Source organism: Vigna angularis, chromosome 9 (genome assembly GCF_016808095.1).
Source record: "Vigna angularis cultivar LongXiaoDou No.4 chromosome 9, ASM1680809v1, whole genome shotgun sequence".
Taxonomy (NCBI): domain Eukaryota; kingdom Viridiplantae; phylum Streptophyta; class Magnoliopsida; order Fabales; family Fabaceae; genus Vigna; species Vigna angularis.
In genome coordinates, this window is record NC_068978.1 from 31,970,959 (window position 1) to 31,996,120 (window position 25,162).

The 25,162-nt window shown below is 35.8% G+C and overlaps 2 protein-coding genes across 2 annotated transcripts; both read right to left on the reverse strand.

Moving 5' to 3' along the window:
• Positions 1-106: 106 nt before the first annotated feature.
• LOC108347393 (KH domain-containing protein At2g38610) lies at positions 107-10,199 on the reverse strand. Its single transcript, XM_017586597.2, has 7 exons — positions 9,912-10,199; positions 9,721-9,809; positions 8,413-8,564; positions 6,712-6,828; positions 6,502-6,618; positions 6,226-6,369; positions 107-823 (listed from the first exon to the last, which is right to left on the reverse strand). Exons 1-7 carry the CDS (start codon positions 9,989-9,991, stop codon positions 677-679), a joined length of 846 nt encoding a protein of 281 aa, XP_017442086.1. The 5' UTR covers positions 9,992-10,199; the 3' UTR covers positions 107-676.
• Positions 10,200-20,533: 10,334 nt separating this feature from the next.
• Positions 20,534-22,518, reverse strand: LOC108346944 (uncharacterized). Its single transcript, XM_017586019.2, has one exon. It carries the CDS (start codon positions 21,821-21,823, stop codon positions 20,855-20,857), a length of 969 nt encoding a protein of 322 aa, XP_017441508.1. The 5' UTR covers positions 21,824-22,518; the 3' UTR covers positions 20,534-20,854.
• Positions 22,519-25,162: the final 2,644 nt, after the last annotated feature.

Genomic DNA, 25,162 nt, shown 5'->3' on the forward strand with positions numbered 1-25,162 from the left:
TCACAGTCTGAACAAGCCTCACGTTTTGCTCCCAGAAACAAAAAACAATAATTCCATCTATTTCCATTGGTGATGGCACAAAACTAAAGCAATTGCTCAACAAATATAATATAATATAATATATATAATACTGTATTCTATATAAACAAATACCAGAGTTTTTCCTTCAGCGATACATGGTATGATATCTGAGACATGACAGTAACATTTATCGTTCATTTGTGACGCAGAGAATAGAATACAAATGCTTGAGACAAACAACTATAAAGAATTCAGCCTATGCAAACTAATTTGAATACCATTGAGACCTGATGTGACATGCCCACAAAACTTGATCCACTTAGAGACCTAAAACTTCACCCCATCATCACATGTATATTCCATGCTTCTCACAAGTTACGGACGCAAGAATAAATCCAATAATAAATGTATGAAGTGTACACCAAAAAAGACTCATTTGAACACGCCTAATCTCAATACCCAATTATATTATCTTCTTTTTTTTATCATCTTTTTCTTCTAAAGACCTTTCTAGCTTTGACTCCTGTTGTTTAAGAAGAAAAATATAGGATAAAGGGGATGATGTAAAACCACCAGCAATAATTGTTAGCCTATTCTTTCATCGCTGCTTTGTTTGAGATGCACTGGAAAACCATAACACCCATCTACCTTTCTTTCATCGACCAGTTTTGGCTCGTTTCATTCCACTGGAGTTGAATGGAGATACACTTCCACTTGGTCCAGGACTCTCTTCTCTGAAATTTGAATTCAGCATCGCCAATTCACGCAACTGCTGCCTCTTAATATAGTCCTCAGACTCATCCTGCACATCAGAAGTTGGCAACCAAGACAAGTAAGCATAAAATTTTCCACAACCAATGTTAATCAATGTTAGATGTTAAGGATTTATTTTCTGTTAGTTGGGCTTAGCCCATTCTGTATTAAGGGCATTGGCCCTTATGTTTCACTATAAATAAAACTACCCTTAGTGTATTCAAAACACAAGGGGATATTTTCTCCTAATCCTCTCCATCTCTGATCACATGGTATCTAGAGCATAGGATTAGGTCCAGCCAACTCTAGTTTCCGGCACAACTCATCGCCGCCGCCGCCGCCGCCACTGTGGCCGCCGCTGTCGCCGCCGCCGCCGCCGCCGGAGTTCCAGAATTGACCGACGACCACATCATCGGCATCGTCTCGCCCGGGCGACCACCGTGGTACAAATATCGCAGCCAACGGACCAGTCACGCGCCTCCACGCGCCGCCGCCAGAATCGCCGGAGCCGCCGCTTCCCACCGCGCGTGACGGCGCGTCGCCGGAGAGTTCCGTCGCCGATCTGGACCGCCGTGATCGCCTCCTCGTCCTCTTTCTGGATCTGTGATCGTTGCGTCAATCGGAGCACTTTGGATTTTTAGGGTTTCTCCTTCTCCATGGCATCTTCCTCTTCTACGAACACTTATGTTGGTGGCTCTTCTTCTGATCCTTCAATATACACCAATTATGTGAATGTACACTTGTCTATTGACAAGTTAGATGGCACAAATCATGCAACATGGGCGTCTGACATCAAACTTTGGTTGAAGAGTCAAGGGTACTTAGATCACCTTACTCAAGATGTGACTACTGCTACAACGGATGACACTTCCCGCTGGATGAAAATTGATGCTCAGCTATGCATTGTCATAAAATCCACCATTCACTCCTCGTTGAAACAAATGTTTCGATCATATGAAACATGTTCAGAAGTTTGGGCACAGGCGAAGTTGTTGTACACAAATGACACTCAACGCCTGTATGGTGTTTGTCAGGACCTATTAACTGTTATTGGTCCACGCAATCATGGTCCCATGGCCGAATATTTGGGTAAAATTCATGCCCTTCTTCATGATTTTAATGATATATTACCTCCTGCTCCCACTCCTGCTGAAGAACTGGAACAACGATCAAAGTTCTTCATGTTGTTGGCTTTATACGGACTCTCTGATGATATCTCTCATGTCCGTGATCAGATTTTGGGTTCTCCTGTCATACCCAACTTTACTTCTACTTGTTCAGCTCTTCTGCGTATACCGAGCAAACCAGTCACTGAGACATCTCCTCATATTGATGACTCCTCAGTTATGGCTATCCAACGTAATGATCGAAGTCGGCCTCGCAGGCAAAATAAAGGACGTGTTACAAAATGTGACCACTGTGGCAAGTTAGGCCACAAAATTGATCAATGTTATGCACTTCATGGACGACCTCCTCGACCTGTAGCAATGGCCAATTCTGAACCATCTGGAGACCCTCCTACTTCATCTAATACCGTAGAAAAACCTGCAATCTTTAACGAATTTCTCAGATGGTATGAGGATCGTCAGCACTCTAGTTCCACTACATCTGCATCTGTTGCACGTACAGGTACACCTTTTGTTGGTCTGACTCACTTTCTTCTTTGTCATGTCCGGATAACTTACCCTCGGTAACAATGGCTGATGGGTCTAGAGTCTCATCTCATGGTGTTGGTACTGTTGATATTTTTCCGTCCATATCCATTGATCATGTACTTTATGTTCCCGGGTCTCCTTTCAACTTATTGTCCATAAGTCGTCTAACTCGTACCCTTAATTGTGTTATCTCATTTACTAAAGATTCTGTTTGGTTGCAGGACCGGAGTTCGAAACACATGATTGGCACAGGATGTGAGTCTCATGGCCTATACCATCTCCGCCCTTCTCCACATGTTGGCGTAATCATGGAGTCACCATCCCTTCTTCATGCTCAGTTAGGTCATCCTAGTCTTGCCAAACTACAACAACTTGTCCCGAGATTGTCACAATTATCAAGTTTGTCGTGCGAGTCTTGTCAGTTAGGAAAGCATACTCGTAGTTCCTTTCCTCGTAGTGTCTCACAACGGGCATCGTCCCCTTTTTCATTGGTTCATTCTGACATTTGGGGACCTAGTCGTGTTAAGTCCAATTTAGGTTTTCAGTATTTTGTTACTTTTATTGATGACTACTCAAGATGTACTTGGTTGTTTTTAATGAAGAATCGTTCTGAGTTGTTTCCTATTTTCCAATTATTTTTCAATGAAATAAAAACACAGTTTGGGGTTTCTATTCGAACTCTACGTAGTGATAATGGTCGTGAATACCTTTCTCAATCGTTTACACATTTTATGGCTTCTCATGGTATTCTTCACCAAACCTCATGTGCTTATACCCCTCAACAAAATGGGGTGGCTGAGCGCAAGAATAGACACCTTATTGAGACAACTCGTACTCTTCTAATTCATGGTCAAGTACCCTCACGTTTTTGGGGTGACGCCGTTCTCACGGCATGTTATCTTATAAACCGCATGCCATCTTCCGTCTTAGATAACAAAATCCCTCATTCTATCTTGTTTCCTCAAGATCCTCTACATCCTTTACCTCTTAGAGTTTTTGGGTCTACTTGTTTTGTTCATGATTTTAGTCCTGGTCTTGATAAGTTATCTCCTAGGTCTCACAAATGTGTCTTCTTAGGATTTCCACGGTCACAAAAGGGCTATAAGTGTTTTTCCCCTTCCCTCAATCGTCATTTTATCTCTGCTGATGTTACTTTTGATGAATCTTCTTTCTACTTTTCACATCTATCTTCGAGTTTTGAACCTCCACCTGTTACTGTTGATATTCCTATTTTCTGTGATTCTCCTAGTGATGCTCCACCCATTTTGTCTCCTCCTTCTTTGGACTCTCATTCACCACAGGATCGTCCTTCACCACCACCCCTTCAGGTGTATAGTCGTCGCAATCGTCTCCCTCATGACTCACTTCCAGTGTCGGTTCCTGTGTCTCCTCCGGCTCCAGCAAATGAGTCTGACCTGCCCATTGCCCTTCGTAAAGGTATACGCTCTACCCGTAACACTTCTCCCCATTATACTGTTCTTAGTTACCACAGATTGTCACCATCTTTTTATACATGTCTCTCATCCATTTCTTCTGTGTCCATTCCCCACTCTGTGGGTGACGCCTTAACTCATCCTGGCTGGCGTCAAGCTATGCTGGATGAATTAAGTGCTTTACAGAAAAGTGGAACTTGGGAGCTTGTCCAATTACCATCTGGAAAGTCTGTTGTTGGTTGCAGGTGGGTGTATGCTATCAAGGTTGGTCCTGATGGCACTATTGATCGTCTCAAAGCTCGATTGGTTGCCAAAGGCTACACACAGATTTTTGGTTTGGATTATGGTGATACCTTTTCTCCAGTGGCAAAAATGACCTCTGTTCGCCTATTCATTGCCATGGCCGCTCTTCGCCAATGGCCTCTTCACCAACTTGATGTCAAAAATGCTTTCCTTAATGGTGATTTGCATGAAGAAATTTATATGGAGCAACCGCCTGGCTTTGTTGCTCAGGGGGAGTCATCTGGATTGGTATGTCGTCTTCGCAAATCCTTATATGGCCTAAAACAATCTCCTCGGGCCTGGTTTGGTAAATTTAGCTGTGTTGTTCAACAATTTGGTATGTCTCGCAGTGAAGCGGATCATTCAGTGTTCTATCGCCACTCAAATGCTGGATGTATCTACTTAATAGTGTATGTCGATGATATTGTTCTCACAGGAAGTGACTATCTTGGCATCTCTAAGATGAAACAACACCTTTGCCATCATTTTCAAACCAAAGATCTTGGCAAACTCCGGTATTTTTTGGGTATTGAAGTAGCACAATCCAACACCGGTATTGTCATATCTCAGAGGAAGTATGCGTTAGACATCTTGGAGGAAACAGGGTTAATGAACTCTAAATCTGTTGAGACACCTATGGATCCTAACATCAAACTCCTACCAAATCAGGGGGAGCCTTTCTCAGATCCTGAACGGTACAGAAGACTAGTTGGCAAATTAAACTATCTTACTGTTACACGTCCTGACATTTCCTTCGCAGTTAGCGTTGTGAGTCAATTCCTAAACTCCCCATGTGAAGACCATTGGGATGCGGTTGTTCGCATACTGAAGTATATTAAAGGATCACCTGGAAAAGGTTTGCTATATGGTCCTAACAACGATACAAAAATCGTTTGTTATTCAGATGCTGACTGGGCTGGTTCCCCGTCTGATAGGAGATCTACTTCTGGATATTGTGTCTCTGTTGGTGGCAACCTAATATCATGGAAAAGTAAGAAGCAAAGTGTTGTGGCAAGGTCCAGCGCAGAAGCAGAATATAGAGCTATGGCATCAGCTACTTGCGAGCTTGTGTGGCTTAAACAATTACTCAGTGAATTGAAATTTGGAGATGTCACTCAAATGACACTTATATGTGATAATCAAGCTGCTCTCCATATCAGCTCTAACCCTGTCTTTCATGAGAGAACCAAGCACATTGAAGTTGATTGTCACTTTATTCGAGAAAAGATCATATCCGGAGACATCAAGACTGAGTTTGTTAACTCAAGCAACCAGTTGGCAGACATATTCACTAAGTCCTTACGAGGACCTAGAATTGATTATCTTTGTAACAAGCTTGGAACATATGATTTATATACTCCAGCTTGAGGGGGAGTGTTAGATGTTAAGGATTTATTTTCTGTTAGTTGGGCTTAGCCCATTCTGTATTAAGGGCATTGGCCCTTATGTTTCACTATAAATAAAACTACCCTTAGTGTATTCAAAACACAAGGGGATATTTTCTCCTAATCCTCTCCATTTCTCACAATCAACAAATGTTACCGTGTGCAGGTTTCCATGTTTCTGATTTCCAACAATAAAATGGTTGTGTCAAGGAAGGTATTGAATGGTTTAAATCACACCATGTTTTAAGATAAATTCCACTAACTTGCATCCTGTTTGGTACATCACATCCACCCTCATTCTTTTTACATCAATTTTGGAAGTTACAAGGAGTAGCCTGTGTTGAAGGTGAGATATCTTAACCAAACATGGACTTAATCTACCAGCATGAAGTGATTCCAACAGAATATTTTGTGAAAAAGGCAAATGTAAACCACCCAACCGAATTCTAACAAGTCAATTTTGACACCTCTAAAGGTTTCAAACTTTACATAAAAGAATGAAATGTGGAAAGAAACCTGGGATGGCAAACAAAGAGGCTGAACAGAAGATGGCAACTTTATTTTAATATATAATATATATGTTAATAATTCAATTTAAAAAATGGAAAAAATATTATTCAAATGTTAATATAATTAGTTGTCAAATGGCTGTTTCCTTATTATGAATTGTCAAGTAGACAGTGTGAAAGAACTTACAACAGGTTTGAGCAATTCTTCTATAATTTCCTGAGCCTGTCGGAGCCTTATGTCAACAATATTAGCAGGTAAATCAGCCTCAATCAAGATATGGAGTGGCTCATTGAGATGCTCATAGCCTGGTCTTCCTCTTAATTTTTCTTCCTTTAAGATTGAAAAGATAATAATCTCAGTCATTACACAAGAATAATATATAGATCAATAAAAAAGAAGCATCATATTAATTTCACATTTTGCAATACTTGACATAGAAAATCACATCAACACCTTCATTACCTTGTCGGGATCTTTTATTGAACCCTTTCCTCTAATATACACCCTGCAACCAGTAGAAGCTTCCACCCTTTTCAGAGAATTGCCTCTTGGTCCCAGAAGCCTTCCAACAAAATTGAACTAATGCAAGAAAAAAGAGAGAAAGATAAACTACAACAGTCTGATATTTAATTAGTCTTTAATAAATCGGAATGGATATACATAAGAGCTTACATTGGGGTACGTATCAACTGGAATTTCCAAGCGCAAAATCCTCTTAACAGTATATGAACTAGGACTTGCAGGTGCAACTTGCCAGTCCATTGTCATTCCAGGAGTTCCCCTCAACCTCTGTTTAGCACAGTAAAAGGAATAATAATGTCATTTATGCATAAAAGCTCAAATACTGCCGGAAAAGAACATGGTGAAGAACAAGAACTATGACTTGTAAGTACTGTAAAGCATAGTTAATAGTCTCAGATAAAAAGGTGTAGCAGCTAGCTTTGAAACACTTTAGTGGAAATACGTGTAGTATAAATTGTTTAATTTGTATCATAATAGTTAAAACAATGCTCTCATCCTGCTGTTCCACTAAAGTGTTTCAAAGCTAGCTGCTACACCTTTCTAATTGAGACTAATAACTATGCTTTAACAGTGGTGATTTAGACCAACATTGATTAAAAATATGGATTATGGGCAATTCTCACCATACAATATGGTTTTATTGGGCTTAAAGGGTTGGATTAAGCCCTAAGCCCACTCTCAAAGGCATTTAAACTTCATGCATGACCTTTCATTCAACATTGATTGATTTACAAGGTCATTACACTAAATTTAACTACCCAAACTTAATCAGAAAGTTGGTCAACAAATTAAATTTGCATGTAATTATAATATTGTTCCAAAATTACCCTTAAATAATTGATGTATGGAGAAAGAATAATAGTATTTTAATTTTGAAAACTAAATTCTTGTTACTCCAATCTTCAAGAGAGAAAGAGACACTTCATAGCACTTATTATTTATGAACTAAAATAATTAAGAGTATTTTAGTAAAAAAGGAGTCATATAAGAAAGGATAAAGAAATACCAAAACAATGTCTTATAATTAGGGACAAAAAGAAATAATATAGAATCTATGATACCACATCATTTACAGTCTGTTGGGAGGAATATTCTCCCTAAGCAATTTTAGAAGGAGAAAAATAAGAACGAAAAATGAGATCAGTTTCTTCTCGAGTTAAAATTAGCTTATGTGAGAATTAAAAATTAGATTTTACCAAAGCTAACAAGAAATAAATTTTAGAGATTAATTTGTAAATGAGTTAAGTTTAAATCATGAACACACCAATTTTATTGATCCTTCTTATTTTTCTTTCTTGCATAAGCTTTTGAAGAAATTTCTCTGAAGAGACTCTTGAAGTAATCAATATGTGTCACATGTTCACTTTTTTTCACATTCATCCTTAAAAAACATTTCAGGTATTGTCAATTTATTATTATGAGGAACCACAAGAAAATCACTTCTCTCTCTTTTTCACTTTCGCTTTTACAAAAGCAGGCTTTACTTTATTTGACAAAATCTACTGCTAAAGGAATAAGCACAATATGTCATGAGTAGAATTAATCTTACCTCATAATCCAGGCCATTGAGCTAACAGTATATGACAAAATCTTAGCATTATCAAATATAGAAATTAAACAAGCATATGTGAGCATATAGAAGTCCTTTACAAGTCATGTACTGTCTAAAGTGCAAAAGAAAAATTCATATCAACATGAACAGATGATAGTCAAACTATGACAAGTATAAAGTGAGGATTATGAAGATATGATTAGTTAGGAGCCTTTTTTTTCTCTCGTCTCAACACTCAACCATGAGTTTAACAAGGATCAAAGTTTGGATGAAAAGATGAACAATTCCAAAACAGTCACCTCTTGCTGAAGACCATTCCATCCACCTAACCCCGTTCCAGTGACACTTGACATGAGGTTTGAAGAAGCCATTGGACTAGGACTTCTGTGCCGCAGTCTATCAAAGTCACCAAAACCTTGATTGGACAGCATTCCAGAAACTCTCAATATTTCTGCACATAGAGATCCGTTGTAATGAGAAAGAAACCTAGATGCACTATTTACCGTCATATCTACTGAATGAAAAGAGCCATGATAAATCAATGAATAAGACAATATTTGTATTTATAAAGAAATAGGATGAAAGAACAGATATTTGTGAAATGAACAAGATAAGTCCAATTTTTGAGAGAAAGTGTATGAGATAGATATGTTATACAAGGTCAAAGTTTTTCTTAAAAAGATCTACTGCAGTCAAATTTTCACATGTTTTAAAGGTAATAAGGTCATAGAGCTGTGGGTAAATATTTAAACACCAATTTCATCTGCTTAAGGCTGTGAGAGGAAATTTTTATGTGGATGGGAAGGAAAGAGTTACTTCCCCCAGTAAGGAAGTAATGAACACTACTAGTACACTACCCCCAATTTGGAAGTTAAGACTGAAGTGGAGGGCCCTAGAGCCTCAGCTTGAACGGCACTATCAAGTCCCTCCTCAGGGAACTGCTTGATCACAGGATTGAACCCCACTAAGGGCTACTGTGATCAGCCAACCCTCCCTGATCTTAGATCTCTTTAGTAGCCAAAGAAGAAAGAAAAAACTAAGTAGAAGAAATGAAAAATGCAGTTAAAAACTTGAAATAAACTGTTCCCCTGCTTGCCCCAATTTGAGACTGACAAGGGTGAATGTAGTGGGGAACACCTCTACCTCCACTTCCCTCCTTATCTTCCAAATAAGGGTTTCATATTTGGTCAATTTCCCCATCCTTACCTCCAATCCAATCAAAGCATATGAAGATACATTTCCAACTTATCGAATCAGATACCACGCCAAATACTTCCAACACACAAAAATTCAGTTTCTTATGCAGAACATTCTAATCAAGGTCCCACTGGAAGGATCTTCTCCTAAACCCAAGAGTACACACGATTCAGATCCCTAACCTCATAATCGGAAAGAAAGCTTATTGGCATCCCAATTTGCACCAAACACTTTACATTGAACAGAAGCTCTAGAAAGTGAAAACCTTGAAGACACATTGGGTGAAAGGCGCAATCTTTAGGGGCGATTCGGGGTTTTAAATTTGTAATCAAGAGAGGGAGAGATAGAAGTGAAGTTGGAAGTGAAGTGAGAAGAAAAAGGTGATCTACAGATCTCGAGAAGAAAGAAACCTTGATTCAAGAGACGAGTGCAAATGGGAAGAGCTTGCATGAAAGGACCAAGCTTCTGATGCTCTGCGAGCAACTCCGTAAGGTACTGACTGAAAAAGAAAAAGCAAAAACAGAAGCAATTGAATTGAATTGATTCAGATGAGGCGTAGTAGAAGCAACCCAGTTGAAGTGTTGAAGTTGAATAAGAATACCTGTCAACTTCTGGGTTGGTTCTAATCTGAGGAGAAGCAGCTCTGACCGGAGAGAAGTTGGAGTTGTAGAGACCAGACATGGCTAAAAACCTAAACCTTGGATTGTGGCAGAGACAGCCGCCGTAGGTTTAGTTTAGTGTCGTGAAACAACGCTTGCTGTTGCTGGATGGACAACTATCTCGATTTCACACCCAACAAATCATTTTTTTTTATTTTCTATTTTTTTATATTAGTTACTGCTTTCTTGTTTGTTTGTTTCTTGTAACAAGCTGCCTTCTGCCAAAAAAAAAGGAATAAATAGTAAGAAAATAAAAAAGCAGATGGAATGGTAAAATAAATAAGAAGAGAAGAAAAAAAGAAAAGATTATGACAGTTGGAGAGTTAAGGTAAGTGAAGAATAAGATTTGACCGAGGGAGTGGAAGAAGGAAGAGAGAAAGAAAAAGACAGGATTTTTAATTTTACTCTGTATTTGTATGGTGTGAGTGTAGTGAAGCAGGTTGAGACACGTGTTGGGCATGCATGGAGGGAGGCAGAGAATGAAGGAAAGGGGTTGCTTTGGTTTTGTTTTGTTTTGCGGTAACTAAATATCTAAGGAAAGAGTTGTGTTGTGTTCAGAGTTAAGAAGAGTTGAGAAACAAAAAATAAAGAATGAAAGAGAGAGAAATTATGATGTTTGCCAGCACCCTCATGGCTGGACCCTCTTTTTTCTACTGATTTAAAATCCACTTTTTCTGTTTCAGTTTTAAATATTATTCAGTTTCCATATTTTCAGCCTATTTTCATTTTCATTTTTTTAATTTTTATGGGTCAATATTTAGTTATTTATATATTTTTTTATCAAATGAATAAGACGTCGACATGTACTATAAATTTGGAAAACATTGTTATGTACAAAAAAGATAATAGGAAAACGTTTATTATAACTTCTTTTTAATTCATGTTTATAGATTTAAATCAGTAAAATGCTAATGGGACAATATTTTACTGATTTAAAAATGAACTAAGAAGAATAAACTATAATAATACAGTAAAAAGTATATTAGAATAATATGATGTAGTACTATATATAATAATATAGTAATAAGTATTATAATTAAGTAAAAATATCATAATTTTTCAAATAAAGTAATAATAATAATATTGTAACAAAGAATAATGTAAATAATAATTATCTCATATGAAAAAATAGTATTAGTTTATTTCAATAGGTTCATTATCATTTGTTTTTACTTACATTCGTATGTATATTTTTTATGATAAAAAAATAAAATTATTATTATTATTATAAAAATAAATATAAATAATTTTTACAATTTTATAATATAAATAATTATTTCAATTTAAAAAAATTATTAAATTTAAAAAAAAGTTATAACATTTCATTTAATAGATAAAATTACTAAATAAAATATTATAAAGTTTGATAATACAAAAAAATTGATAAAACAACATATATAACATTAATACAATTATTCATCTTAATAACTATTGCACATCAACCGAAGACTGTGTGAGTTTTTCAAATAAATGCAATATGGTTGAGTGTTGGTCAGTTAATATAAAAAGATTTTTCAGTAACTATGGGAGAAGATATGTTGAGAGTATATAACTCAAAGAAAAGACTGGTGTTGAAATCACCATTGTCAAGAAACAGAACTTTCCAAACAAGATTGCATCCAGTGGAGAATCAGTGTCTCTCTACAACAGTTGTAGACAAGATCAATTGGCTATGACACAAGAGGTTTGATCACTTGAACTTTTACCGTTTGAAAATGTTAGTTGTTAATAGAATGGTAATTGGATTACCTAAAATAATTGTTCCTGCTAAGAAATCTGAAGAGTGTTTGCTAGGCAAACAACCCAAAAATGCTTTCAAATCACATATGCACATGAGAACAAAGGAAGCGTTACATGTGGTGTATTATGATGTGTATGGACCTTTTGAGGAGCTATCTTTAGGGAACAATAGATATTTTATGACCTTTGTAGATGAGTATAGTCACATGATATAACTATATTTGATAAAAGTTAAAAGTGATGTGTTTTCTGTTTACAGAAAGTTCAAGTTGTTGGATGAAAAGCAAAGTGGGAAGGCACTTAAAATACTCATAACAAACGGAGGAGGAGAATATATATCAAGAGAGTTCAAGGATTATTGCACTAAGAATGGAATTCAGCATGAAATAACAGCACCATATACTACACAACATAATGGCCTTGCTGAAAGAAGAAATAGGACCATACTTGACATGGCAAGGAGTATACTAAAACAGAAAGATTTACCACATTCATTCTGGGGACAAGTAGTGTCCATAACAATGTATGTGTTGAATAAGTGTCCAACCAAGAAGCTGAAAGACAAAGTTTCAGAAGAGGTATGGTATGAAAGGAAGCCAATGGTGAATCATTTGAAGATTTTTGGTTTAGTTTGCTATAAACATGAACCAAGTGTAAAGAGGAATAAACTGCAAGACAAAAGTGAGACAATGCTATTTGTAGGATATCATTCCACTATAGCCTATAGATTATATAATCCTATAATGAAGGAAATTTGTATAAGCAGGGATGTTGTGATGAATAAGGCTGAAACATGGGACTCATCATATAAAGTAAATGATCCAAAACATAATGTTTCAATTATTTTTGAAGATGAGGAATAGAACTAGGTGATGAATCTGATGGGAATAGACAAGTTGATGATAAGGTGCAGCCTACACGACCACAACAAAGATCAATAAGACAAAGAACTATGCCAAGACCACTAGTGGATTTTGAGATTTTTTTCAAATAATGTAGTAACAGATGAAGGAGATTTGGTACATTTTTCATTACTAGCAGAGGCTGAACCCATTAATCATAAAGAGGCATTAAAGCATGATTTATGGAAAATGTTATGGTATAAGAAATAAAAGCTATTGAGAAGAGTCAAACTTGGGTACTGACTGAGTTACCTTTGAATAAAACACTCATTGACGTTAAATAGGTGTTCAAGCTGAAACTCAATCTTGATGGACTATATCAGAGCAAAAGGCTTGGCTGGTTGTCAAAAGTTTCTTATAGAAATAAGGACTGGACTATACATAAGTGTTTGCTCATGTGGCAAGGATTGAGACCATAAGATTGGTTGTTGAATTGGCTAATGGAAGAAGGTGGCCTCTATTCCAATTAGATGTAAAATCTACTACCTTTTTGAATGGGCTGCTTGAAGAAGAGGTCTATGTCACCCAACCTCCTGGGTTTGAGATTAAAGGGTGTGAAAACAAGGTGTATAGGTTGAGGAATGCTTTATATGGCCTAAAGCATGTCAGAGCGGCTGCATCGGAATGGTTAGCGTGGAATAACAAACCAAGAGGGTTTTTAATACAAACGTGTGCCTTTTAATTTCTACTCAAATAAACTTACTTAGCAATTAATAAAGACAAATAAAGCAAGAGTAAGGTTGAGAGAAAATTGCACAGATGATTTTATCCTGGTTCGGATCTTACCAATCCTACGTCCAGTCGCTTATCTCAAAACAAGATAAACAATTCACTAATCACAAAACAATTACAAACTACAATCACAAAGATACAATTTGTAAGAGTTTAGAAAACACCTCTCTTGATACCACAAGAGATGAAACTACACCTCCTTTGAGTCTTCACAAAGGATGAACACCTCCTCCGAATACTTCACGAAGGATGAACACCTCCTCCGAATACTTCACGAAGGATGATTCTCTTCCGAACACCTCCTTAGACACACCAAGGATGAACTGACTATTTCCTCTGTCACCGTAGCAGCACTTCACCAGCTCCACAGACAAGAGTTTCACAAGCCGAACAAGAGCACACAATTCTCAAGAGTTTCTGAGTATTTGAGCACAAGGGAAGAGTTTCTCCAGTTGTTGTTGAGAGGAAATGAGAGTCTATTTATAGACTCATCCAAAGACTCTTCCATTTTTCGTTTTCAGCCTTTCACACTGTGTTAATCGATTAGCTACAATGGTTAATCGATTAACAACCCAACGGATAGTTCAACGGCTCTAAAAACGGCTAGTTTTTCAAACGGTCACTGTGTTAATCGATTAGTCTGCTCTGTTAATCGATTAACGTTAATCGATTAACAGCCCCTGCTAATCGATTAGCGTTAATCGATTAGTCTGCTCTGCTAATCGATTAGTCTGCATTGCTGTGCTTCTCCATGGCGCACTGGAACAATCGATTAACACCCTCTGTTAATCGATTAACACTGCACAGATTTTGCTGTTTGACTTATTTTTACATCTCTTTTGAATGCAAACATAAAACCACTCATAATCTAAGTCCTAGATGCTAAACTATAATTATTACAAAAGCTTTCCATAGCAATACAAGTCTTCATAACATTTTGAATCTTGATTTCTCTTGACTTGATTTGGACATCATCAAAACTTCATCTTCATCATTTTGCTAACAATCTCCCCCTTTTTGATGATGATCAAAACCTTCTTGATTTAAAGCTTTTGATAATAATCTGTATTTAAAATACAACTTAAGGAAGAAACAATTGTTAGTAAACTTAGAAATAAGTTTAAGACTTTAAATATTTCTCCCCCTTTTTGATCATTATTAAAAAGAGATGTATAATTGCTCCCCCTAAATTTATTAGAAAATATACTCCCCCTTAATACAAGCATGTATGCATATTAAGGAAAAACAATATATATTTTATTGAATTTTTAAAGAGGTAAGCATGCAAGGAAATATAAAGAGCACATACTAATAAAAACATAGAAACATAAAGCACCCCTTTAGATATGCCTTCAATTTCGAATGAGAATCCTTTAGGTTGTTTCCACATTTTGTTTCGATCTTCATCTTGAGGATTGTCATCATTCTTCACTTCATTTGTTGCTTCTACAAATCTTCATCATTGCCTGCATGTAATTCAAATGACTCAAGAGGTTTTGCTTCAAGGTCTACAATTTCATCAAAGACAACATGCACACATTCTTCTATTTCAAATGTTTTCCGTTTGAAAACTATATATGCTTAAAAAAAAATTCCATATTCTTTGAAATAAAAATTTCTTAATTCTTCTTTTTCAAATATTTAAAACAAAAACAATTTTTAAAAATTTTCTTAAATATTGTTTTAAGGAAATTCTAAATTTTAAACAATAGGTACCCAACTATTTTGTATGGGTCCTTTGGGTTAATTTAAAAATTTGAAATCATTTTACAACCCAAATAAATCTACCACTAGGAACACCATAATGCTTAATTTTACATTTGTTAGATGTATGACCCTTTTTCATACAATAAAAGCATGATACAACATTTGTGTTCCTATAAGTTGTTCCTTTTTCTACCCAAGTTCTACGGGTTCTATAATTATGCTTATTTTTAATTCTAGGAACATACTTATTTTTAACAACCTTATTTTCATTATTTTTACTACATTCTCCTGAGGTTGTTTGTTCTAGTAGTTTCTTAAAATTTTCACAAGAAACACATTCATCACTACTAGTAAATTTACCCTTTTCAAGAAATAAAACTCTATTTTTCAAAGTTTTATTTTCATCAATAATAGTTTCAAAATTTGTTTTTAAATTTTGATTTTCTTCAAGAGTATTTTCAAAATTCAATTTTAACTCTTTGAAATCCTTTTTCAATTTCTGATGGGCTTTATCTAATTTTTCAGATTTTACTATTAAAGCAGCATAAATTTCATGCAATTCATTTTCACTAATTTGACTAGAATTATCAGAATCGCTAGATGTACTTACTTGGCTTCCAGCGTCGTCATTTACCACTAAACAGATGTTTGCTTCTTCATCTGAGTAGCTTGAATCTGAAATGGTCTCATTGTCGTCTTCCCATGCGATGTACGCTCTCTTTTTCTTGAAGAATTTCTTTTCTTCACCTTTCTTTTGATTTGGGCAGTCTGCTTTTAGATGCCCCTTTTCTCCGCAACCATAGCATCGGTAATTTGAGGAAGATACTGGATTATCTTTCTTTTCGTATCTAAATTTTCCTTTGCCTTTAGACTTCATGAACCTGTTGAGCCTTTTTATCATGAGTCTCAATTCTTCTTCTGCGTCTGAGTCTGAGTCTTCCGATTTACCTTTGCTTCTTTCAACCTCAGATTTCAAGGCTAGACTCTTTTTCTTAGTTTTTGCTTTTGCTTCTTCTTCATCTAGTCTTCCGAGGTCAAGTTCATGTTCCCTCAACTTTCCAAAAAGTGCCGCCATAGTCATGGTGTTCAGATTTTGTGACTTAGAAATTGCAGTCACTTTTGGTTGCCAAGACCTGTCTAAAGATTTCAGAATTTTTATATTAAGCTCATCAGTATCGAAAGATTTACCTAGTCCAATGAGATGATTGACAATGTTGGTGAAGCGTTTTTGAACATCTACTATTGTTTCCCCTTGCTTCATCCTGAACATTTCGTATTCCTGGATTAAGGTATTCTTTCTAGCTCTCTTAACATCATCTGTACCTTCATGGGTTACTTTAAGTACTTCCCACATTTCTTGTGCAGTTTTACAAATAGAAATCCTGTAAAACTCATCAACAGTTAAAGAAGATGAAATAATATTACGAGCTTTTACATCATTACCAAATTTTTTCTTATCTTGAGCAGTCCATTGGTCACGGGGCTTTGGTTCCTGCATATTGTTAATTGGAACAAAAGGACCAGATGCAACAACATCCCAAATATCTATATCAATAGATTCCATAAAAATTTGCATTCTTACCTTCCAGAATGCGTAATTTTCACCTGTGAATAGTGGTGGTCTATTGATAGAAGCACCCTCTGCAAAGGTTTGATGTGATCCTGCCATTTGAATGACTATCAAAGCAAGCTCTGATACCAATTGTCAGAGCGGCTGCAGCGGAATGGTTAGCGTGGAATAACAAACCAAGAGGGTTTTTAATACTAACTTGTGCCTTTTAATTTCTACTCAGTTAAACTTACTTAGCAATTAATATTGACAAACAAAGAGAGTAAGGTTGAGAGAAATTTGCACAGATGATTTTATCCTGGTTCGGATCTTACCAATCCTACGTCCAGTCGCTTATCTCAAAACAAGATAAACAATTCACTAATCACAAAACAATTACAAACTACAATCACAAAGATACAATTTGTAAGAGTTTAGAAAACACCTCTCTTGATACCACAAGAGATGAAACTACACCTCCTTTGAGTCTTCACAAAGGATGAACACCTCCTCCGAATACTTCACGAAGGATGAACACCTCCTCCGAATACTTCACGAAGGATGAACACCTCCTCCGAATACTTCACGAAGGATGATTCTCTTCCGAACACCTCCTTAGACACACCAAGGATGAACTGACTATTTCCTCTGCTAATCGATTAGTCTGCATTGCTGTGCTTCTCCATGGCGCACTGGAACAATCGATTAACACCCTCTGTTAATCGATTAACACTGCACAGATTTTGCTGTTTGGCTTATTTTTACATCTCTTTTGAATGCAAACATAAAACCACTCATAATCTAAGTCCTAGATGCTAAACTATAATTATTACAAAAGCTTTCCATAGCAATACAAGTCTTCATAACATTTTGAATCTTGATTTCTCTTGACTTGATTTGGACATCATCAAAACTTCATCTTCATCATTTTGCTAACAAAGCAGACACCAAGAGCCTGGAATAAGGTGATGGATTTATTTATGTTAAAGCATAAATTTCTAAAATGTCCAGTGGAACATGGTTTTTATGTAAGGTTCCAAGATTATGCAAATTTATTCCTAATGTGCATTTATGTGGATGACTTAATGATCACAGGAAGTAATATTTCAAAAATTGAGAAATTTAAAGGATATTTGATGGCTGAATTTGAAATGATTGATCTGGGTAAATTGAAGTATTTTCTTGGGCTTGACTTCGTTGAATCCAACAGTGGAATTATTCTCCACCAAAGAAAATATGCAGCAGAGATTGTGAAGAAATTTAATATGGAGACTTGTAATGAAACAACAACCCCAGAAGAGGAAAAGGTTACTGCTTTAGAGAATGATGAAGATGAAGTTGACAACACTCTATATAAACAAATGGTGGGTTCACTCAAGTATCTATGTAACAGTAGGCCTGATATTTGCTTTGCAGTTAGGATTCTTAGCAGATTCATGCATCAGTCAAGCCAAAGAAGTTACATTTATTAGCTTCAAAGAGGGTGCTAAGATATATAAAGGAAGCACTAGAGCTTGGATTTTTGTTTCCTAAAAAATTGTGAGATGCAAGATGTCTTAGTAGGTTGGTCCTTTTTTTGATTGGTATGGGGATAACAGTGACAGAAGAAACACTACTGGGTTTTTGTTCAAGTTTATGGGTGCCCTGATCTCCTGGTGCAGTAAAAAGCAACAAGTGGTGGCTTTGTCCACCTGTGAGGCAGAATATAAAACTTGATCTTCTGCTACATGCCAAGTTGCTTGGCTTGACTCTATTTTGACAACAATAAAGGTGGAATTTAGGAGACCTATCCAACTGTTTGTTGATAACAAATCAACAATCAATTTGACTAATAATCCTGTGTCACATGGAATGAGCAAACACATAGAGATTAGATTTCATCTTTTGAGAAAACAAGTTAACAATGAAAGGTTAAAACTGATTTACTACCCCACTCAGTTATAGTTAACAAATATTTTTACTAAACCTTTGAAGAAGGAAAATTTGATAACCTAAGATTTGAGTTAGACATGGTTAACTTTAATACTTGAATTAAGGAAAAATGTTGTATTAATTCAAGTATGTTTTTTTTAAAGGTTTTGGTTTAGACTCTTATAGATTTTATAAATAAGAGTCATTCTATTCTTTTCAAAATAGAAAGTAAATAATATTTCTTACCAATTTCCTCTCCCCAGTTTCCTCTCATTTGTCTTCCGTTTTCTCTCATTCAATAAGAGTCATTCTATTCTTTTCAAAATAGAGAGTAAATAATATTTCTTACCAATTTCCTCTCCCCAGTTTCCTCTCATTTGTCTTCCGTTTTCTCTCATTCAATAAGAGTCATTATATCCTTTTCAAAATAGAAAGTAAATAATATTTCTTACCAATTTCCTCTCCCCAGTTTCCTCTCATTTGTCTTCTGTTTTCTCTCATTCAATAAGAGTCATTCTATTCTTTTCAAAATAGAGAGTAAATAATATTTCTTACCAATTTCCTCTCCCCAGTTTTCTCTGATTTGTCTTCCGTTTTCTCTCATTCAAACCAACAAGGAGGCAAATATTTTTAAAAAATGGTGTACTAGAAGAGAAGTGTTGAGGCAGGCCCATTAAAAGAGAGTGTTTAGGCAGGCCCATTATAAACTAATAGTGTTGGGCTGACTTGGAAGCCTTTTTGTGTGAATAAATGTGAAGTAAAAATGCAATATTTATTGTATTACCTCACATATGTATTAAGTTTGTCTTTCTTCATCCCTTTCAGAAATGTCTGCAACATCAATTATCCTTTTCCTTTTTTACCAAATATAAGAAACAGTGAAATTATTTATTTAAAAATAAAGTTAAAACAAGATGTTTTTAAATTAGAAGTGAAAATAAAAAACATTCTTCCACAGAAAATTATTCTTACGAATCTTCACATTTGTAAAACGTATAATTTTATAGTTTTTTCTGTGTGTATATGTAGAAGCATTCCATGGGTTAGGTTTGAAAGAAGACAGAAATTAATAATTGATATTTTGGCGTCGGTGGTGTTGAGCTGTGGACTTTATTCCTTCTTCACTCATCTTAATCTTATCTCATCCATACATGCCTTTCGTTGCTTTGATCAAAATAACAATAACAATTATTATTATTATGATATATATTGTTATTATTATTATTATACAAAAACGACTTGGGACCTTTTTTTCTAGAAAAAGAAAAGAAAAAAAACGGTGACTTTTTCAAAATATGAAATTCCTTTTCAAAACTTAAAGAAAGGAGGGTAGTGTCTGGACATGCGTTGTTCCAAGCTTGAAGTGAAGGCAAATTAATTGGATTCGTTGGCCATGCGTTGTCCCGAATTTTACGACAATACAACGTCAAACACAAAATCAACTGACACCCTGACAGCTTCCTTTGCTTTGGTCTGGTTTCAGTTTTGGACATTAAGTTTCATCACTATAATACTATGTACATTTCACATATCATCAACCAAACTATTCCAAATCATTCTTCTCCACCAGTTACGTGCACGTTGTTTCACTGTCATCATCATCATCATCATTCATTCATAGAATAAATCAATGATGGATTACAGAAAAACAAAAGATTTGGATGGTCTTCTTGCAAATGTTCCTGTAACTAATGTGTCTGTTTCAACTTCCACTACCTACATTTGCTCACAAATTCGTGTCAAATGTGCAAGATAACACAAGCTACTTAACATGACTGGCATCCAAAGATGTATCTAATCTAATTCTAAGCAATTTACTTTCTTATTGAACTACTGACTCAAGTTCTAAGCTTCCATTCCCTTTTCTGCATACTACCTAAGTTCTGTCAGCAATGCAAAGCCAACGAAAACAGAAGCTCACATTGAATTTCCAAGAGTGTTTTCTGCAGGAACATTATAGACATTTGTGTGCCAACAATTGATTCCAATCTATAGAGTTTCAAACAGGTGAAAAGAGGATTAGTAAAAAACTATCCCAAAAGTAGGAGCTACATTTTTATTCCTTGTCGATGGAACAACTGAATTCTTCACATATAATAGAATCACTTTGGGCAGCTACATACACATTCACACCACAATGAATCATAAAAAGGATAAACAGATTTACTTTACACAAAAATTCTATATTACCGTTTACCACCCGTATAAACTAGCCAAGGGGAAGAGAGGAGCCTATGCAAACAACCACCAAAAAGAGGTGTTTGGAAGAATTTCTGAATACAGCAACGGAGCTTGCAAATATGAGTGGAACCACAGCAAGTGAAGATCGTGCAAAAACAATGTGTCAGGGTGCATATTCATGCTCAAGTGCAGGCTGCGTTCGAGTAACCGTGGCAGCAGGTGCTTTTGTGTCCCCAACATTGGCCATATGAAGGGCTTCGCCTGCATCTGCAGCCCTTTCCATCTGCTGTATTCTCTTGTTTCGTTTGTACTTAAGCACCCACAAAACCAGCAAACACAGCAGCACCAAAAACACAACTCCACCCAACACCGACCCCACAATAACCCCAACCTTGTTGCTGCTATTGCTCTCCTGTGGCACAACTGGCGGTGGTGGAGAAGGAGGAGGAGACACTGGTGGTGGCAATGATGGTGCCGGAGGTGGAGGAACAGAAGTCTCGGCGACTATAGATAAATGGCCTTGTGTGGAGGTAGAGCAAGTGTTGCCTCCTGTTACATTGCTGAAATTGGATGAACCCTCCAAATCAAACCAAACACATCTTGCCACAGCACCCAAAGGAGGATCTCTGACATCCACAAACTTGACCCTGATAGGGTCAGCAGAGGCGCTAACATTGAGGGTTGGTAAATTTGTGGCTGACAAATTGGAGCCATTGTAAGCCAAGAGTCCTAGAACAGGAGCCAGGTAAGTGTAATTGGGCAAAGGGTAGTACCTTTTGGACAAATTACCCAAATTTTGGTACACCAAAACCAGCCTCTTCACATAAGGCCTCTCAATGATCCCTATGGGAATCTCAAACTCGTTGTAGCTGGGAACAACCCCTCTTCTCCTCAAACTGCCACTCCTTAATCTCAATGCGGCAACCTTAACCCCGGTGAAATTGGAAGGAAGCAGAGATGTCGCATTGTAAATTGTACCCGTTTTGGGTCTGACCAAAGCTCTGTAGGCATATTCTTGCAGAATCGCATCAAGGGACCTTGCTTCGCTAGACTGAGCCCCGGCAAGGGGAAGTGGAGAGCATAGCAGAAGAGGCAGAACCAGCAGAAGAAGATGATGATGATGAAGCCACATGGAAGAAAAACAACAACAACAAAAATAATAATAAAAGATAAAGTTTTGAGCTGTCCGGAGTTTTATTGAGAAGGAACAAGACCAACGGTATAATATAAGGAACGATGTTCTAAAGCGACTTTGAAGGTTTGGTCTTTGGGTATAATTGAACCGTTATTGGGAAAAGGCAAAGAGAGGGGAGGGGAATCTGCTTCTGGGCTTTTGCATTTCATCCTTTCCTCAAAAATCAGTTCAGTTCGAAAAAGGGGAAAAAGAAGATGGAATTCATGAAAATGAAAATGAAATTAAAGACTAACATAACAGAACAGAATATAATAGAATAGAAAGAAAGCCCTAATACACTTGTTCATGGAATCCAGAATCCATGGCAAACAATGTTCATGAGAATCCCCCATTACAGCATTTGGACTGAGATCACCCTCTGCTGCAAAAAGAGAAGATAGAAAGAGATAAACAGTGTGCGTTGAGTTGCAGAGAGAGTGGTTGAGGTGCAGAGGAGAGACTACTGGGCACCAGAACAAAAGCAGAAAGCAGCGTGACTGCGAGCCTGTGTTTGTTTTTGTGGCCCTTCCAAAAACAAAAACACCAACACCTACACCAACAACATCAACATCATCAAACACTGTATTCCAATGCAACCCCTTCCATGTCACAAATTATTCACTCCCTCTCTCTTAAACCTTTTCACATCCTCAATTTTCCCCAAAACATTAAATTATACAATTTAATACCAATTCAACTTTTCCTTAAAATTCACAGTTTTACCAAAAACAAAAACATGACACGATTTTATTCTCAATGGAAAAAAACTACTCTCTAATACAAATTTCTAATTTAATGCTCATTGCTCTTGTTTTTTATATATACATTAACTATGAATAAATTATATTTTTAGACAAAGTCTTTGTCTTATCATGTAAACTCGACTGAGGGGTTCCATTATTGGTTAAGCTTACGTAGAGATGACAGAATCATAAGTTAGCTCCGTCGAGTTCTGTTCAATGAAAAAGAATTTTTTTAAAGGTCCATTTTTTATTATATTGGTAAAAGGAAAACTCAAAGTCCTCTTCCAATTTGCCTTTGACATAATCTCAAATAAATAAAAGCCTTGAAATTGTCTATTCTAAAATTTAATGCCCTTGTGCTCCAGTTGGCTAGATATTTTGAAAAAAACAAGTGATTTATTTATTTATTTTGGAAATTATTTAGTAATTAATTTAAGCAAATTCAAATAGCAGTAAAGAAGAAAAAAACTAGTTAAAGCACACACGAGTCATCAGCAAAAGAATATAAACAGATAAAGGTGCAGACATGGTGTTTTTACCGTGATGGCCCTACTCTTTTTGCATATATCCGAAAATATCCTGTTCCAAAACAAGTGTGTGATGGTAGGTGCTGAAGGATAGAGGCTTCGTTGGTTGGAGTGCAGCGCAAAAATACTTGTGAATCAATTCAATGAGAAATGAAAAATGCATACATCATCACTATAAATACAACCAACTCTATCATCTTTCATCAATTTTCTTTCATGCAACATACTCTTTCATACTATAATGTAACAAAACTCATGAATTACTTCAATCATAACTCAATTTTGCAGATAATTTGATACGATATGCATGATTACTTGGATGAGTTCTCATTAAAAAAATACATTTTAAATTTAATTTAATTCTATAAAACTAACTTATAAAATAAGATTTATAATTATTTATAAAATATATGTAGAAAGAAACAACAAAGTTTTTAAACAAAAGCTTATTGCAAAGTATTAGTTAATTTAAACTGTCTTTAGGAAAAGTTGCATGAGTTTGACTTAATAATTTGCTTAATAAATTTCGGCTGCTTCATTTTTTAAACCGTGTTGGTTTAGTTTAGGGTAAGCAAGTTTTGGGTTTCGACTTTCACGGAAAAAAGAAAAGCACTTTCTACCAAAGTAGGGGACCGAATAGGATGGACTTTGGGCAAAATTAGTTGATGAATGACCTGATAATTAATAATTTTTTTCTTGAATTAAATTACTCATATTTTACAATTTTCATTTTACGTAATTTTCATAGAAGATTATGTAATGAAACATCATTTTATTTCAATTTAAATACACAAAATATTAAAAAGTATAACTTCACAAATGTTAAAAGTGGTGTACTAATTTATTGTCACTCTAAAATTGAAATAAATAATGATACGTAAAAATAACTTGAGGTTAATAAGAAATTGTATTGACATATAAGAGGTAACATTGCAAGAATTATATAAGCTATGGTCCAAACTATGTAAGTAATTTAATTATAATTTATAATTTATAAGTTAAATTTTTTTAAAATAGGTTATTTTAAAATACTTACCTTAATCAAACTAGCGTATTAGTTAGTTTAATGATGTTATCAAAACACATTCTAAACCTTCCAAAATGTTTTTTCTATAAAGATAAAATCAGTTTTTACAGTTGAATAGTTGTTTACTTCTGGTTGAACTTGTTAGGAACACATTCTCACACCTAATATTTATGTTGCCACTTATTTATATAGTATTATATTTTAATGCATTTTTACTGTTAGGAGGATGAACTCACATCATCATTAATATTTAATTAATTGTTATCTCAAATATGATCACAGAATTATGTTTTAGTTTTCTTACCAAAACATTTCCCATCAATTGGGATTTTCTTACATAGTATTTTCGGTAATATCCATACGTTAAGAGAAAACTCATGAAATGGAATGATGATAAATTGTCTTGAAAGTGAAAGTATTCCTTTAGTGTAATAAAAGAGAATATTTTTTTTTGCTAACAAAAGTGGGCATTTAACAATCTATGGATCACATAAATCAATGCATGAATTTAAATATATAATTGGTTAAAAATCTCATATGAACTAGAGATAAATTATATTTATAATATATAAGTGAGTTTAAATTTTACTTTATAAGTCATTAGTGCAATAAGGGGAAACGACAAGGCAATAGAGGGTGTTCCTGTAACGTCCCGACACGCTTAACCATGAAATTCTTATGAGTCAGGCTACCGAAAAGCAAATGCATTTGGTGATATGAGTAGTCAAATCAATTACTTTAAGTTATCCTTCAACTGTATAGTCTCATACCTACACAGTCTCTGGATCCCTCTCATTCCAGTGTATGTTCGATTCGTCCATGTACCCCTTCCACTCGAAGCCTGCCAGGAGCCGCTCCTTGTTTGTGCCCCCTGCACCATGCCTCTTGCACCGGCGACACTCCCCGCCCTCGTCTCAGTGCCCGGGTGTTACAGTTCCTTTCTTTATATTTTTTTTTTGCCAAACTTTTGACCTTGGTTGCTGATGAATCGAGGTAGTAA